Source organism: Anopheles funestus, chromosome 3RL, assembly GCF_943734845.2.
Source record: "Anopheles funestus chromosome 3RL, idAnoFuneDA-416_04, whole genome shotgun sequence".
NCBI classification, from domain to species: domain Eukaryota; kingdom Metazoa; phylum Arthropoda; class Insecta; order Diptera; family Culicidae; genus Anopheles; species Anopheles funestus.
The window spans coordinates 27,767,956-27,783,578 of record NC_064599.1 but is presented as its reverse complement, the minus strand read 5'-3'; the positions used below and the strand labels follow the sequence as shown (position 1 = coordinate 27,783,578).

The window sequence follows — 15,623 nt, the reverse complement described above, 5'->3', positions numbered from 1 at the left end:
ACAATTCAAACGTCATAAACGGCCAGGCTGAACAGGCGGTGTTTGCTGTGACATTAGCTTACCTTTGCGAATTCGTAAATAATTCAGCACACTTTTTGAAAATATTCCTTCTGAACATTCGTTTTTTTGCTGTAAAACAAACACAAAGCGGATTCTTTTCAAATTAGAAATAAATTATTATGTAACGTATAAATGAAATGATGTCCCCACACGTGCGTTGCCGGTAGGATATTACGTATAGGCGTAACGTAACGCATGCATCGTTACTTCAAGTAAAAATAGCAAAGTGTGTCAAGTGCTAGCTCTCCGAAATAGGGAAATAGACGATAAGGAAGTGATAAATGATACTAGCCGCATTTGAAAAGGTTTGCTTTCGAAAAGTAGCTGACCGGATCACCTGCTCGCCCCATTCGAATAAGCGGTGGTTAGACGAACTGACCAAACAAAACAGAACCGGGGGGCATGAATCGGCAAATGCGGTAGCTTGTCAAACTGTCACCAGCGCACCAGAGCAAACAGCAAACAGATTCTGTAGGAAAAAGGTGAAGACGATTGTAGGCACCAGCATAGTAAAAGGGAACGGTTTTGTGCGAAAGGAAATGGAAAGTGTTGTTGATGTAAAATTCCCTGTAACATCCCTGGTACCGAAGAATGAAACCGGTGCGCTTAGCTTCATCCGGATGTACCCGGAGTACGATGGTCGGGACGTGACAATCGCTATCCTGGATTCCGGCGTTGATCCCCGGGCAAAAGGTTTAGAGGTAGGTAGATGCTGATTGTGAAGATCGTGGACAAGGGACGGCGCAGAGCAGATGTATCAAATTTCGCTAATCATGCTGTTATCGTTCTTCAGTGCAAACAATTGCAGTGCGAACCATTCTGTGTGTCGTGTGCTTTATCTAATTGTTTTATTTGTACTTTTTATTTTTCGGTAACATGCATTCACTATGTATCGGGGGATAATCAATGCCAACGAACGGAACCGCGATAGCAAATTCCCGGCGGAGATGTTAAAGTAATTGAGCGTTACGACTGTTCCGGGTGCGGCGATGTGGACACCAGCAAAACGGTCACGGCTAGCCAGGATGGTACCATTACGGGTCTCTCTGGTCGCAAGCTGCAGCTGTCTTCCACGATGAAAGCGAAAAATATTGCCGGCTCGGAGTACCGTGTGGGGCTGAAGAGTGTGCACGATCTTTCCCCGTCGCGCATTCGCGAGCGCATTTTGAACGATCTGAAGGTAAAAACGTGGGACGATCGGCACAAACTAGCCGTTAGCGAAGCGGCACGAGAGTTGAGCGATTTCGAGGCCAAGAATCCACCGACTGGGTTGGGTGGGAAGGAGAAGCTGGTGAAGGAAAATCTGGAAAGTCAGCTGGAGTTTTTGAATACGTGCGACAAAAAGTTTACCGATTTGAAAACATCGTACGATTGTGTGCTGTTCCCGACGAAGGAAGGCTGGATGGCGGTGATCGATACGACTGAGAAGGGTGATCTAGAGAATGCGGTCCACGTGGTGGAATATACCCGTTCGCATCAGCTCGTTAATTTGGATGATTTTCTGTCGGTTTCGATAAACGTGCACGACGAAGGAAATGTGCTGGAAGTGGTTGGCGTTTGCTGTGAGTTTGCAATAAGCGTGGAACGAAGCCTATAATATTACTCTTTTTTTTATTTATAAATCGATTTTTCCTTCCGTTTTCTTGCAGCGAGTCATGGTACACATGTCGCTTCCATTGCCAGCGGTTACCATCCCAATGATCCCGAGCTGAATGGTGTGGCACCGGCTGCAAAGATTGTGTCGCTAACCATCGGCGATGGTCGGTTGGAATCGATGGAAACGGGAACGGCACTCGTACGGGCCATCATAAAGGTGATGGAGCTGTGTGAAGCTGGTCGTAAAATTGACGTTATCAACATGAGCTACGGAGAGCACGGCCACTGGTCGAACTCGGGTCGGGTGGGAGAGCTGATGAGCGAGCTTGTAAACAGATACGGCGTAGTGTGGGTTGCTTCGGCCGGTAACCATGGGCCGGCACTATGCACTATTGGCACACCGCCCGACATTAGCCAACCGAGCTGCGTTGGCGTCGGTGCGTACGTATCACCGGAAATGATGGAAGCCGAGTACGCACTGTATCAGAAGCTACCGGCCAACGTGTACACCTGGTCATCGCGTGATCCCTGCATCGATGGAGGCTTCGGTGTGACGGTATGTGCACCCGGTGCGGCCATTGCTTCGGTGCCACAGTTTACCATGTCTAAGGCACAGCTAATGAATGGTACCAGCATGTCGGCACCACATGTCGCCGGTTCGGTTGGATTGTTGATTTCCGGCTTAAAACAAAAAGCCGTCCCATACACGGCATTCAGCATCAAGCGTGCGCTGTGGAACACGGCAACTAGAATTGATTACGTAGACAAGTTCGCGCAGGGCAATGGGTTGCTAAATGTTGGTAAAGCATTCGACCATCTTACCACGTACTGTGGGCTGTTGGAGAACAAACTTCGTTTCTCCGTTACGGTGGGAAACAATAACGCAAAAGGTATCCATATGCGGCACGGTGTTCTTACAAAGGTGGAAGACTTCTCCGTCAACATAGAGCCGGTTATTTTCAACGAAAAATACGCTGGTAAGTTGTGAGTGAGTCGTGAGTTCATTAAGCTGCATCAGCTAAATAATGTTTCATCCTACATTTGCAGACGCAGCAGACAAGATCAACTTCAACGTGCGATTAACACTAATACCAACGGAATCGTGGATCAACTGTGGCCACTATCTCGATCTGTGCTATTCGGCGCGAAAGATTTCCGTCAAGGTAGATCCCTCCGGACTGGCACCGGGTGTGTACCGTGCGAGCGTAAAAGCGTACGATTCTTCCTGCCCCGAGAAGGGTGTTTTGTTCGAAATTCCGGTCACGGTCGTGCAACCGCACGTAGTCGATCCGAAATCGAACGAATTTGTGCGCGGTGACTTACCGGTTGATTGTAAACCGCACACCATTATACGGGACTTTATTCTGGTACCGAAATATGCGACCTGGGCCGTCATTGAGATGCGATCGGCTGATGCGAATGATGCGGTTGGGGGTAAATTTTTCCTACACACGCTACAGATCCTACCGATGAAGTTCTGTAAGGCGATGGAGATGCAAAAGATTTTACCCGTCAACGGTACGACACCAACAGTGCAGCCTGTTAGGGTGGAGGTAGGTTTGACATGGGGGGACGATTATGGGAAGGATAATTGATTTTATTGCTCTATGTTTTCTTTATTTTGCAGGGTGATCATATAATTGAAATCTGTATTGCCAAATTTTGGTCAAACTTTGGAACGTTGCCATTGCGCTATTCAGTGAAATTCCATGGCATTAGCCCTCTGAATGGATGTACGTAATGCTTTAACTATCTTAATCTTATATGTGAAGCTAATTTATGAGTGTATCCTTCCAGCGGTAATGCATAGCGCTAGCGGGATCCATCGGATCGACCTAACCGCCTTGACAAGCGAAGAAGTACACCCGGTAGTATCGTTAAAAACCGCTGCAATGGTTTTAAAACCTTCCGAAACCAAGGTGACACCACTAACGGCGCGCGACGTTATTCATCCAGCGAGACAAATCTATCAAACGCTCATCACGTACCAGCTGCATTTGGTGAAGGGATACGAAGTAGCATTCTACACGCCACTGTTTAGTAACATTCTGTACGAGAGTGAGTTCGAGTCCCAGTTCTGGATGGTGTTCGATACGAACAAGATGATGGTTCGGTGCGGTGATGCGTACTCTTACGATAAGTACGAAAAGCTGGAAAAGGGTGACTACACCATCCGTTTGCAGGTGCGCCACGAAAAGAAGGAACTGCTGGAGAAGCTAACCGAAGCGAACATGATCGTTAACTTCAAGCTGGCTAGCAATAGTCTATCGGTGGACGTGTACAAATCGTACAATCAGGTGCTGTCAGGTGCGAAAAAGATGACGAGCTGCTTCCTGGCGGCTGGTGCATGTCGCCCCATCTACCTAGCGCCGGTTCCTAGCGAGAAGCTACAGAAAGCATCCATACCACCGCAGTGTTCTTGGCTCGAGGGCAGTATTACGTACGCGAAGGAGGACATCATAAAGAAGTGTGTATCGCACAGCTTCCAGTACATACTGACGGAAGGTCCACCGGCAAAGAAAAGCTCAACGGCGGCCACTAGCAGTACTGCCACGGCCAATAATGCGACTAACGGAAGCAACCCAACCAGTGGAGGTTCGAATGGATCCGGTAATGTAATTACCGCACCGAACGGTGCTAATGGTGGCGTACCGAATGGAACACCCGCGAAGGAAACGCGTAGCAAATGGGATGAGTATTGTGAAGGATTGCGCGATTATCAGACGGCACAAATAGCAAAGTTGGATTCGGAAAATGCGGACAATCTGTATCACGCTCTGCTGAAGGATAATCCCAACCATCTGGCAGCTCATTTAGCGATGGCAGATCATTACGATAGTAGCGAGCTGAAGCAAAACCTTCCGTACGCGTTTACGAAATCACTCGACCCGTCTGATGCCGCACCGGCGACACTGTTGAAGGTGAAGCTGCTTCGTATCATTGAGTTGGCTAGCTTGGTGGTGAAGGAAGTTGACCAGAATGCACTGCTTGCGTACTATGGCATGAAGGTTGATAATCGACCAAATGCAGCCAAAGTTAAAATGTACGTTCGATGAGTTCGAGACGTTTGTGGCCATGTGATTTAATGTTTGCCTTTTCTTCTTTAGTCAAATGGACAAACAAAAGCAACTTCTGCTGGATGCCTGTCAGCGTAAGTTTGTGGCCTTGTGCAAGTTGCGGGTTTTGCAGAACTTGTTCGATGCACAGGACGTAAGTCAACCGGATTATGCGGAGGAGCTGGATCAATTGTATGGTGAAGTGGGCAAATTTATTGAATACACCGATTCAAAGGTAGTTGTTGTGGTAGTTAAAAAAAAACGAAAGCGAATCCATTTTAACAATTTTTAATTTAAAATTTTAGGTACTGTTGTTAACGATTTGGCACGCATTTTCCCTAAAGCAGTACGGCCGCATGGTAAAGTATTTAAACAAGCTGTACGAGGAAAAGCTTAGCCGCGATATACTGGAGGAAATACTGGCCGTGGTTGATGAGAAGAAGTGGACACACGTTCATCAGCAGCTGTCGAAAATTATCGTATCATCAAACCCTCAGGGATATCGACTTTTCTAATCTGCTAACCGTTCCGTAGGTAGTTTCGGCTATCAAATGGATAAAGATTTCGCATTTTATCATACCGTAGCTTCAACATTTCTCTAACCCCGTTACTTTGTTTGCTTGTTAGTGCAATTTGCTTTTGTGTTCTGTAAAATCAAACAAATGAAAATCGGATTAAATTTTCCTAAAACTTTTAAGTGACAGTAACGAGTTTTTTTTTTAGTCGAAATACGCCCTTTTATTTCATTCTGCTTCCATTTTGCTCACACAACTACACCAATGCGAAAAAGCTGAAGGAAAATTGGTTTAAAAACGATGTTAAAAAGATATTTGCTTCGGGAATCGTATTATGATGCCATCTTAAGCAGTTTTCCCGAGAACTTTTATCGTCCACATTTTGAAAACTCGACAAAGTAACAATCCGTTAAATAGTGCGTTTCATTGAGCCTTTGTTGATAAATGAGCTTTGTAGATTTTGTAGGTAATTATTATTTTTTATGTGTTTCAATGGCATTTTGAGAGTTTTTATCCCCCGTGCATTTCGTATTAAGAAAGTTTAAGCAGCAAATACTTTTTCCAACATCTCCAAATACAACGGAACCCGAGTGAAAAAAGGCGGTACAGAACATTAGCTTGTTCTACTGATATGTTATGTTACATCTGGGCATTGTTTAATTGATTTTCTTCTTCAATCTTGACAATTTAACAGGGCTTCACATAGTAGATATGTTCACGTTTAATAGCAAATAGTACAGTTTTGAAAATGACTGCTGAAGAAGGGGTATCATTTTGACTGCCCAATAAACGTAATAAATTAAGAACAATTTAAATAAACTATACTATTCCTTAGGTAAAGCCCCCGGGATTGAAGTTTTTTTAGTATATTGTGAAAGAATTTTGCTATGTTTAATTTTAGTTTTAATAACTAGTCTGTTTCTTCTACAACTTCGCGCAAAGGGAAATTATTGGTTTATGTCTCTTTTATGTAGTAGATGCTCAGCAAAAGATTGAACGATGGGAAATTGAAGAAATAAAAGCATCCCTCTGCGTAGTAATTCGAAACAAGAAATGTGTACCAGAGTCTTCAGGAGGAATGAAAAGTGATGGTGTAGACGTGTCTGTAGGGAAAGGGCACGAATAATCGATTGGCAATGGACAACGTTCGAGCTTCACTGGTTTAAAGGCCATGATCACCAAATGTCTAAAGCGCATAGATAAGTGCATGGGTGAGTTGCATTAGAATTTATTATCATTTCCCAGAAGTTTAACAATTTTTAACACATTTTGTTGAATCATCTCTTTCAAGTAACTACACGCAAAATAAATTTTGCTAAATTTCCCAAATAAAAAGCAAGGCTATAGCCTTAGAAGATTTTCAAATTTATATATTTTTTTAATTTTTTTATTGTTTTTTATTCTTTTTTTATTTAAAGCATTATTTGAGCAAAAAGAAACTTATTTCAACAAATTCGGATTAAAATAAAACAATTTATAAATTTTTCTAAATTTCCCGAGAAAAAGCAAGCCTATAGCCTTAGGAAATTTACAAATTTTGAGATTTTTTTAATTTTATTTTTATTATTTTTTATTTTTTTTATTAAAAGCATTATATGAGTGAAAAGAAACTTATTTCAACAAATTTGGATTAAAATACAACAAATTATAATTTTTTCTAAATTTCCCGAAAAAGGCAAGCCTATAGCCTTAGGAGATTTTTAAATTGATAGAATTTTTTTATTATTTTTTTGTTTAAAGCATTATTTGAGTGAAAATAAACTTATTTCAACCAATTTGCATTAAAATACAACAATTTATAAAATTTTGCTAAATCACTCAAAAAAAGCTAAGGCTATAGCCTTAGAAAATTTTTGTTTCAGGAATTTTTTAAATTTTTTTAATATTTTTTATTCCGGGGGGTGAATGTTAAAAACGGCGCCCGTCCACACGGCAGGGACCGGGTTCAAATCCCATCCGGACCGTCTCCCCGTAGCATGGACTGACTATCCTGCTACGTGGTAAAATAAGTCTTGATACGGCCAGGCCGTTCTAACCGTAAAAAAATGTATTCTTTTTTTATTTAAAGCATTAAAGCCGCAGGTTTTTAATGACGTGCCATATCGGTTCCGCAACCGAGCTGGTCTAGCTTAGTATCTGGTCAGCAATTTACACCAACCAAGCTCTACTGGTTGGTCGATGAGGAGTGAAAAATGAAGCATTGAAGAGTAATACCTTCGTGCGTATGCATCGATAGTGCCGTACATCATACGGAAATATAAAGCAATTTGACTAGCAAGAAGGCATAAGATCAGTAATGTCAAACTCATTTCGGTTCGCAGGTCGGATTGCATATGGATTACACACCTTACGGTCCGAGTTGTCGAATAGCGGTGAGAGGATCGATGACTGCGGGAGGACAGGTGAGATCGGGGGTTGTGATTAGCTTCCATTGGCATTCCAGAAGTGGAAGGTATACGTTCATCTCAACTCCAAAAAATAGTAGAACAGAACCGTTCTAAAATTTCAAACTAATGGTAAATGTCATACGATTGATAATGGGAGGTGCACTAATCCGATCCGTAGTCGAACTGAATGCGCTTTTTAGAGCGAAGTTTCTTGGCCTGACTATACCTATCTCAAGGGTTATTCAGTCTTTGATGGCGACCACAGGATGCTAATAGCGGGGTGGATCGTTTGAAGAGCCAGATCGCATTCTGCATTGAAACTTAATATCTTCATTCAACAATCCAGTTGATTGGAAATGTACTCGGTTCGATAATTCCGTTACAGATCTGATGTCGAAGAGAGTTCACATCATCCAGTTCATCAATGTACTAAACAGTTTGGGATGTTTCCTGCGACATGTTAAGAGAAATGTTTTGCGTATGGAAGATCTCGCCGGCAACATGTTTGACATGTCTGCAATAGATTAAGTTCTCTATATTACAAAGTACATTTGAGTTTGAGTTTTAGAATTTTTAAAAGAAAAGAAAACGAAACAACGCATATGATTTATGAATTATTTCATTCTAACCATTGCTTCGATTTTTGTACCATCGGGCCCATCGTTAAAGGGCGTCATACAGGCTATTATTGCAAATGGTGGCCTTTACAGGGAAGGTAAAGTGAACTGGAGCAGTACTTCGAGTCCTCTTCCTGCTAGTTCATAATGGCACAGCTACAGAAAAGTCTAAACGCAAAAGAGGACCAACCTGGTGCAGCACTAGGAGAAATAGGGATGCATAAAATAGTGGCAAAACAGTTTGCAGTTCGTTGAAGACATGAGAGCCATTGCAGCTGCGTCCTAGGACGACCCGGTTCTAGAAACTGTCCACTTCATGTTTTAGCCTAGAAAAAAATGAAATTTTTTTTTGCTGTTGAGAGTTACTTTCCGGTTTCTTCCTTAGTGACAGCAGGAACCGGGGTGTGTGTTTTAATGATCGTCTTGCTATTTGCCTATTTGCCGCCTTTTCTCCTACTTGGGAGCGTACTGCCACTCTCCACTTTACCACTGAACAGTTTGAAGGACCAAAGTGTGATGAGGTAAAGTTGAAGAGAGTTCACATCGGACGCATTTCTTTCGCCGTAAAGTTACCAACCAAACAAATGCATCCCGTTCTATGTCAACTGCATCGGACTATTCTTGCAAACCGAGGGGGTTTGAGTAGCGGCGGATTGAAGGAGCGTACAGGAGTGCTCGCGAGGGACGGATCGTATACAGTGGTGCAAGTCGAAAATGAAAAGTTTCACTCAGTGCACAACACGTATTGCTTGTGTTCGCAGGCAACCATCGGAACAGTGGTGATACCACCGTCATCGTCATCATCTGCATCTTTGTCAGTGTAAACCACAGCTAGTAAACCAGGAAAATTCCACACTTTCGTTAGTTTTGTTTTCGGTTTTGTTGAATCATATGTACGGCTCTGTTCACTCCTCTATTCACTAGAGTCGCCCGGTTTGTGTTCCCATTTTGATGGGATTTTGTTTGGAGGTTTTTGTGTTTCCATTTTGATTACACTACACTTTAGTTATTACAGTGTTTTTGTTTTGTTTTTAATACACTTTATCTTTTACTTACGTTCGGTGTTTTGTTTGCGATGAGAAAAGTTATGTTTTGCTAGTGCAAGGAGCGGCCAGAATGTTTATAATACACCTCGGACGCTCATTTGTCTGTGGCCGTTGCATATACCTGTTGCATTTTTCAGTGGTCAGTTGGACTAGCTCTAACCGTCCGGTGCTTTCGTGTGGTGGTTGAAAGCTTTCAGTTAAATTATGTGTTATGATTGTGGAATGCGAAAAGGAATGTGCATAGGTGTTAAGTTATTTCTGAGGATGTGTAAACGAGAGTAATCGTGTGTGGAAGTGAGTTATTATAGAAATAACAAACAAATTTTTTTTTGGTAATAATATTCAATTGCTGCTCCTTGGTTAAGATTCGTTGTGTTTAAAATGATAAAATACAGGGGTGGTGCATGTGAAAAACGGCGCCCGTCCACACGGCAGGACCGGGTTCAACTCCCATCCGGGCTACGTGATAAAATAAGTCTTGATACGGCCAGGCCGTTCTAACCGAGAAAAAAAATGATAAAATACACTAATTTTTCTAATAACCTCTGAAGGATTCTAATAGCATGTTGGTTCAATGATTGAAATATTCATACCCATTTAAAAGAATAAATTACTAAAACTTAAGAAATAATTTAATTACTTTAATAACTTATCTTATCATTCTAAACAATATAAGCCCAAAAAAAATATTTTAAAGCTTTTCTAAATCAGTTGTTGTTTTTCAGGTATTCAAAAGTGACCGCAAAAAACAACAAATTTAGTAATTAAGCTTTTAGAAGACTTTATGAACCATTTTATTTGTATGAGAAAGGTAAAATTGCCCATTCAACAACAATTCGAAGCGTATATTTCAGCGTATATTCCAACAGTTCAAAAGTTTAAAATTTCCTTTTTTCACATTTGATTATGTACCTTACTTGGTGAAAATAATTAAAAATTAGTGTCAGTTAAAACATTTATTCTTTTTTTATTTTAAGCATACCGTATCACAACTATTCGTTCCGATTGTGATTAAATGCATGTTTGCCAACAGCAGTAGGAAATAGTGTCGACGTTCAGTTGACAATATTGATCGATAAAATTAAAAAATAACCTTTACTATCCGATACCGTCAATATGCGCTTATGCCGATAGAAACTATCTTGTGGAATGAGTGAATAATACATGCTAATAACTGGAATTACTTCTGGAACGTTGGAACGAACGCATTTAAATTAGTATTGATATCTGGTTTGATACGATCTCGACCACCGAGGGCAATGATTAGGTCGGGAAAATTGTGGTGCTTTTTACTTGCAATATTATGAACACTGTTGTTGATTTCCATTTTCCAGCAGAAAAAAAAACGAATTTTCTGAATTACTTTAAACTGATTATACATTTAGTGTCCGTCCGGTGAAGACTTTTTTTTGTTCTTTTGTTTCAACAAGTGCGCGTGTGTTTGTGTACGATCGTTTCATTCCATTTATAGGACGATTTTATAGCAAGTGTGTAGCAATCTTGGTTAGTAGCAAGTGTGTAACAGAAGGGAACTGAACGTGATATTTGCATAAATGATGGTTCCTCTCGATCCTATGGGACCACCAGTGGTAAATGGTGGCGGTGGTGGCACTAATGGCGCCGGAGATGCAGCGGGCGTAGCGAATAGCTACGGTATTGCAACGATCAGTACGAACGCATCGTTCCGAAGGCGCGATGACGAATATCGGAGCAAAATAATGGGTAGTAAGTATACTTTTCCCATTTGTTGCACCTTATGGGAATACAAATGTTGACGGCTTTCTTTTTTTTTGCTAGAAGAAGGAAGCGTCACTAAACAAAAGAATTTTTCCATTTCACTGAAACTAATGCATTGTGTTTTGGTCTCTTTTGTTGCATTCCAATAATATAGCTACGGTGCGGAATTATGGTGAGTGGTTTTTTCATTCTTTTTTGTTCCAATTTTTTTTTTGGACGAGTGCTAATAAAAGGGATTTTGTTGTAAAGTGTGAAATAGGACAAGGTTTCGATTTCGATAGTGCAACTTGTGGAATATGTTCCTAAAGACTTAAAGATCATGAAGATTTTACATTGTGTACTTCTTAGAACTGTTCCTAATAACCTGTTGAATTTAACACCATTTTTTCTTAATAATCTAAGAAGCTTAAAGTTAAAAAAAAATCTATTTAAAGATCTTAAATTCGTAAACTGAAGAAAAATTTTCTATTGAAAATATCTTCGTGCATTCGCAATTATTCAACGTGGAAAGTGTTTGGTTTTTGAAGAGCTTTCAAAAGCTTTTTGTGTGTGTAACATTTCAACAAAATGATCAAATTGAACAAAATATAGACTTAAACATTCAGATTTGCTGTTGGTTATAAACTTTAAAGTTCTAAAGCGAGTGAAAAAAACTTGTAAACATTCAGCCATTATCGCTTCGATCGTAATCTTGTAAAAGAGAAAGCTGATGCGTTATATCTAAAAAAACCGAATAAATTTTAATACAAACAATCGCTCTTATGGGATTTATACAATGAAACAATATCTGTGCTGTGTGATTTTGTGCCATTTTCAATGTCCTTAAAAATGAGCAACTCGTACCAGCAAAAGCTATTTCAACGAAAAAAAAGGATAATCCTGCAATAAATGGGAATTCAAATAACAGGCTATCCTCGATGCTGGTACCTAACGACGTGCTCCAGCAATAAAAGTCCCATGGGGAAGATTGGTGCCGTTCGTAATCGAGAGCCATAAGTTGACTTTGCTTCTATTCGTCCCATTTTCTATGATTGGGACACACTCACACACTGAACCATTTTGCCGGCACGATACGGCAAGATACGGGACAGCAAAGCAGATAGCAGCATCAGTTTCCGATTCGTGTTTCGAACTGGCTAAATGACAGGATTTCCGTGACCACTGTTGTCCAACCGGATGGGTACAATATAAGTACTGACATTCAATTGGAAAAAGTCACCAAGCTTCTTCACCGATTCGTCGAACACTTATCACCTTTCAGGACGTGGTGGCCACTTTGGGCGTTCAATGGATGTACCCGAGGTGTGATGGTTGGTGTGTACCCGTGGGGGTATTGGCAAGCTTCAGCCGGGCCGGGCAACAAACAAAGCTGTAGCGGTAAAGTAATGAGTTTCAGGTCTCGGCCCCACTGGAAGGAATGTTTTCCAAGGTATTATGAGTGCCTAAGCTGTTGTAGCGACAAGAAGCCATTAACAGTCGGAAAAGGTTCTAGCTTTTGTGTACGGAACCGGGGGAAAGGGCGTTCAACGTTGGTAAGAACCAACGACCGAGTACACAAACGTTCAGTGCTAAAAGAACTTTTCGACAGGAGAAATGTGGGTTTTGGGAGGATACGCTTCTGCGAAGGACATGCTTTTGAGCTGTTGTGCGTAGTTCTGTGTGCGTGTGTGTGAAATGGGGTTTTTCTTGTGCGTAATGTTACGCGATTAGTTCAATGATACGCGTTCCTTTCTTCACATTCAATAACGTAAGTCCGTGGAAGAAGGGCTTTGTTGGACGAGAGTCTTTGTTCACTTGGCGTATCGCTACATTTGCATACTCATTTCACATCGTTATGTTCGGTTATCCCTGACCGAATGGAACCTTCGATAGTAGCAATGGCTTAAATTTAGATACCATAAAAGGTGTGAAAAGGTGCTGGTTGAAACAAGAAAAGTGGCTCAACAAAGTGTTAAAAAATCATGCATTGGTTTTTTCCTGGAAATTTGTGGATTATTTTAATTGATATGAAATATAAAAATGAAATATATAAAAATACAAAAAAAATATACAAAAAAATACATTTGTAAGGGATTTTTTTACGAAAGATTTTTAACTGTGAATGATAGTTTGCAAAACATTCTCTGAAACAAAACCACCTAGCTAAAAAGCACATGGATGTTCGACATTCGGCAATTTTGTTTCCAGACAAAATAACCAGCAATAACTGCCAAAAAAGCAGAACAAAAACATTGCCCGAGGACCTTTCGAATCTCATTTTCATATTTGAAATCCCGAGCAAATGCAATCATGGAGGAAAACTCCTGGGGGGTCACGAGTTCGGTAAGCGGAAACGAAATTCAGCTCGTTACGCTTGAGCTGCTTTTGGTTGACTTTTCGTACGTTTCGGGTTTTTGAAGTGTGTTTGATCTTGTGACATGCCAGAGCATCCCTGAAGCCATCCAATTTGAGTCCACCGAGCGACATCGTACTGGCTAAAGCAAAACGCTTGTGTGTGAGTACAACAAATGGTTTTTAGTGGTTTATCTCCTTTTTGTGGGGTTTACCTTCGAGACCCCGAGTTGATGCATGTCCATCTTATCGTAGATTGTCATCACTGAGACGGTATGCGTTACCCTTTGATGAAGATACCAGCCGGCTTTCACGGAGAGAGAAAGCTTATAAAGGATAATAGGAAAATCAATAAAAATCTCCAATATCTAGATCAAGAGTGCAAAGAGTTGACATATCACTTGCATCCATGTCTTGGACACCAACATGCAGAGTGATGTTAGAAGGTCAGGGTTTTTAATTGAGTACTCGAGCTTTCTTTACAATTGCCGGTTATGAGTAGTGTTGGGTCAAGAGCGAAAGAGGTACCTCAGTCGCTCCGCTCATCTTATTGTGCGCGCTCCCGCACAGCCCACTGGAAAAAGAGGTAGCTCCGTACAGAGCGCTACACACAGGAGCGATTGAGCGATGCGCTCCCAAGAGCGAAGTTCCGCACCACAAGGAGCGCTGCACGCAGGAGCGATTCCTGCGATACACCTACCTCCTTTTCCCGTGAGCTGTGAGGGAGCGCGCACAATAAGATGACCGGAGCGATTGAAATACTCTTTCGCTCTTGACCCACTAGCTATAGCCTTATGAAATTTTCAAATTGTTTTATTTTTTTAATTTTTTGCAAAAAAAATTATTTTTTAAAATTTTTACATTTTCTCAAACAGGGTATGGAACTTGGTTCCTCGAATAATTACTGGCACAGACATCTGAGGGCATGGCCGTCCATGAAGAAAATGTAGCCATTGGTGCCATCTATCGACCACAGGTTAAAGATTGGCCATCCGTTGGATACCGACCGAGTTATAGGCAAAACTTGGTGCAAAAATGAGCTTTATGAAATTTTCAAATTGTTATATTTTTTATTTTTTTTATAATTTTTTATTCTTTTTTTTTGTTTAAAACATTATTTGAGTGAAAAGAAACTTATTGCAACCAATTGGCATTAAAATAAATCAATTTTAATTTTTTTGCAAAATTTCCCAAAAAAAACGTAAGGGGTAAGCCTTATGAAATTTTCGGGTGGAAATTTTTTTTAAATTTTTTTCTGATTTTTTATTCTTTTTTTAATTTAAAGCATTATTTGAGTGAAAAGAAACTTATTGCAACAAATTCGCATTAAAATATATCACATTTAAAAATTTTGCTGAATTGCTCAGAAATGAGGAAAATTTTACATTTTCTCAAACAGGGTATGGAACTTGGTTCCTCGAATAACTTCTGGCACAGGCATCTGAGGGCATGCCCGTCCATGAAGAAAATGTAGCCATTGGTGCCATCTATCGACCACAGGTTAAAGATCCGTTGGATACCGACAGAGTTATAGGCAAAACTTGGTGCAAAATGAACCTTTTGAAATTTTCAAATTTTTATAATTTTTTATTATCTTATGATTTTTTATTCTTTTTTTAATTTAAAGCATTGTTTGAGTGAAAAGAAACTTATTTGAACCAATTGGCATTAACATAAATCGATTTATTTTTTTTTGCAAAATTTCTCCAAAAAATCGTAAGGCTATAGGTTTCTTTTTACTCAAATAATGCTTTAAATAAAAAAAGAGTAGAAAATAATAAATAATTTAAAAAAAATATATAAATTTGCCAATCTTTTAGGCAGTGGCGGTTTCCTTATCATGTCGTTCCCGATCAGACTAGCCGCTTGTTTGCTTATATAGGTTTGGTAGTTAGACAGAGCGAGAAGTATATTAATTTGACTAGTGTGGGTATTGTACACAAGTATTCCGTTTCAACTCATGCGTTTCAAACGTTTCGATCCAACTCATTTTTAGCAACCTTACGACTGCTAACATTTAAGCAAAAGCAGTTTTCAGGGACAAGAATCTCAAAATCCGTCCCTCCCTTTTAGTACGTGCCAACTTTGCCCGAATACTGTGAGACACATCACGTTTTGTGGGAACTTTTATTGTTCACTTGGGAAAACAGTGTGCAGTCTTATAGACACAATGTCTAGCACGAAACATAAAGCAAAGCATTTGTACGATTTCATTTAAAACAAGGACTCTCGTCGGTGTTCGGGCATTTCCTTTGAATAGTTGGGAAGAAGTTGAATC

At 40.5% G+C, this 15,623-nt stretch overlaps 2 protein-coding genes across 2 annotated transcripts in view; both read left to right on the top strand.

Annotated features, from left to right (window-relative positions):
• Positions 1-79: 79 nt before the first annotated feature.
• Positions 80-6,067, top strand: LOC125769843 (tripeptidyl-peptidase 2). The gene is made up of 8 exons (XM_049438767.1): positions 80-761; positions 992-1,622; positions 1,710-2,633; positions 2,704-3,209; positions 3,284-3,389; positions 3,454-4,699; positions 4,764-4,947; positions 5,018-6,067. Exons 1-8 carry the CDS (start codon positions 342-344, stop codon positions 5,225-5,227), a joined length of 4,227 nt encoding a protein of 1,408 aa, XP_049294724.1. The 5' UTR covers positions 80-341; the 3' UTR covers positions 5,228-6,067.
• Positions 6,068-10,261: 4,194 nt separating this feature from the next.
• LOC125769847 (band 7 protein AGAP004871) overlaps positions 10,262-15,623 on the top strand; it is a 59,869-nt gene continuing 54,507 nt past the window's right edge. The window contains exons 1-2 of the mRNA XM_049438774.1: positions 10,262-11,002; positions 11,169-11,186. Coding sequence (XP_049294731.1) covers positions 10,831-11,002; positions 11,169-11,186 — 190 coding nt within the window. The 5' untranslated portion in view covers positions 10,262-10,830. The remainder of the gene's footprint in view (positions 11,003-11,168; positions 11,187-15,623) is intronic.

Bases quoted from the DNA above. Each gene is read 5' to 3' on its own strand.
- LOC125769843 (XM_049438767.1), top strand. From the start codon at position 342: ATGATACTAGCCGCATTTGAAAAGGTTTGCTTTCGAAAAGTAGCTGAC. The intron at 762-991 runs GTAGGTAGATGC...GAACCGCGATAG, and splicing joins CCCGGGCAAAAGGTTTAGAG to CAAATTCCCGGCGGAGATGT. The intron at 3,390-3,453 runs GTACGTAATGCT...GTATCCTTCCAG, and splicing joins CATTAGCCCTCTGAATGGAT to CGGTAATGCATAGCGCTAGC.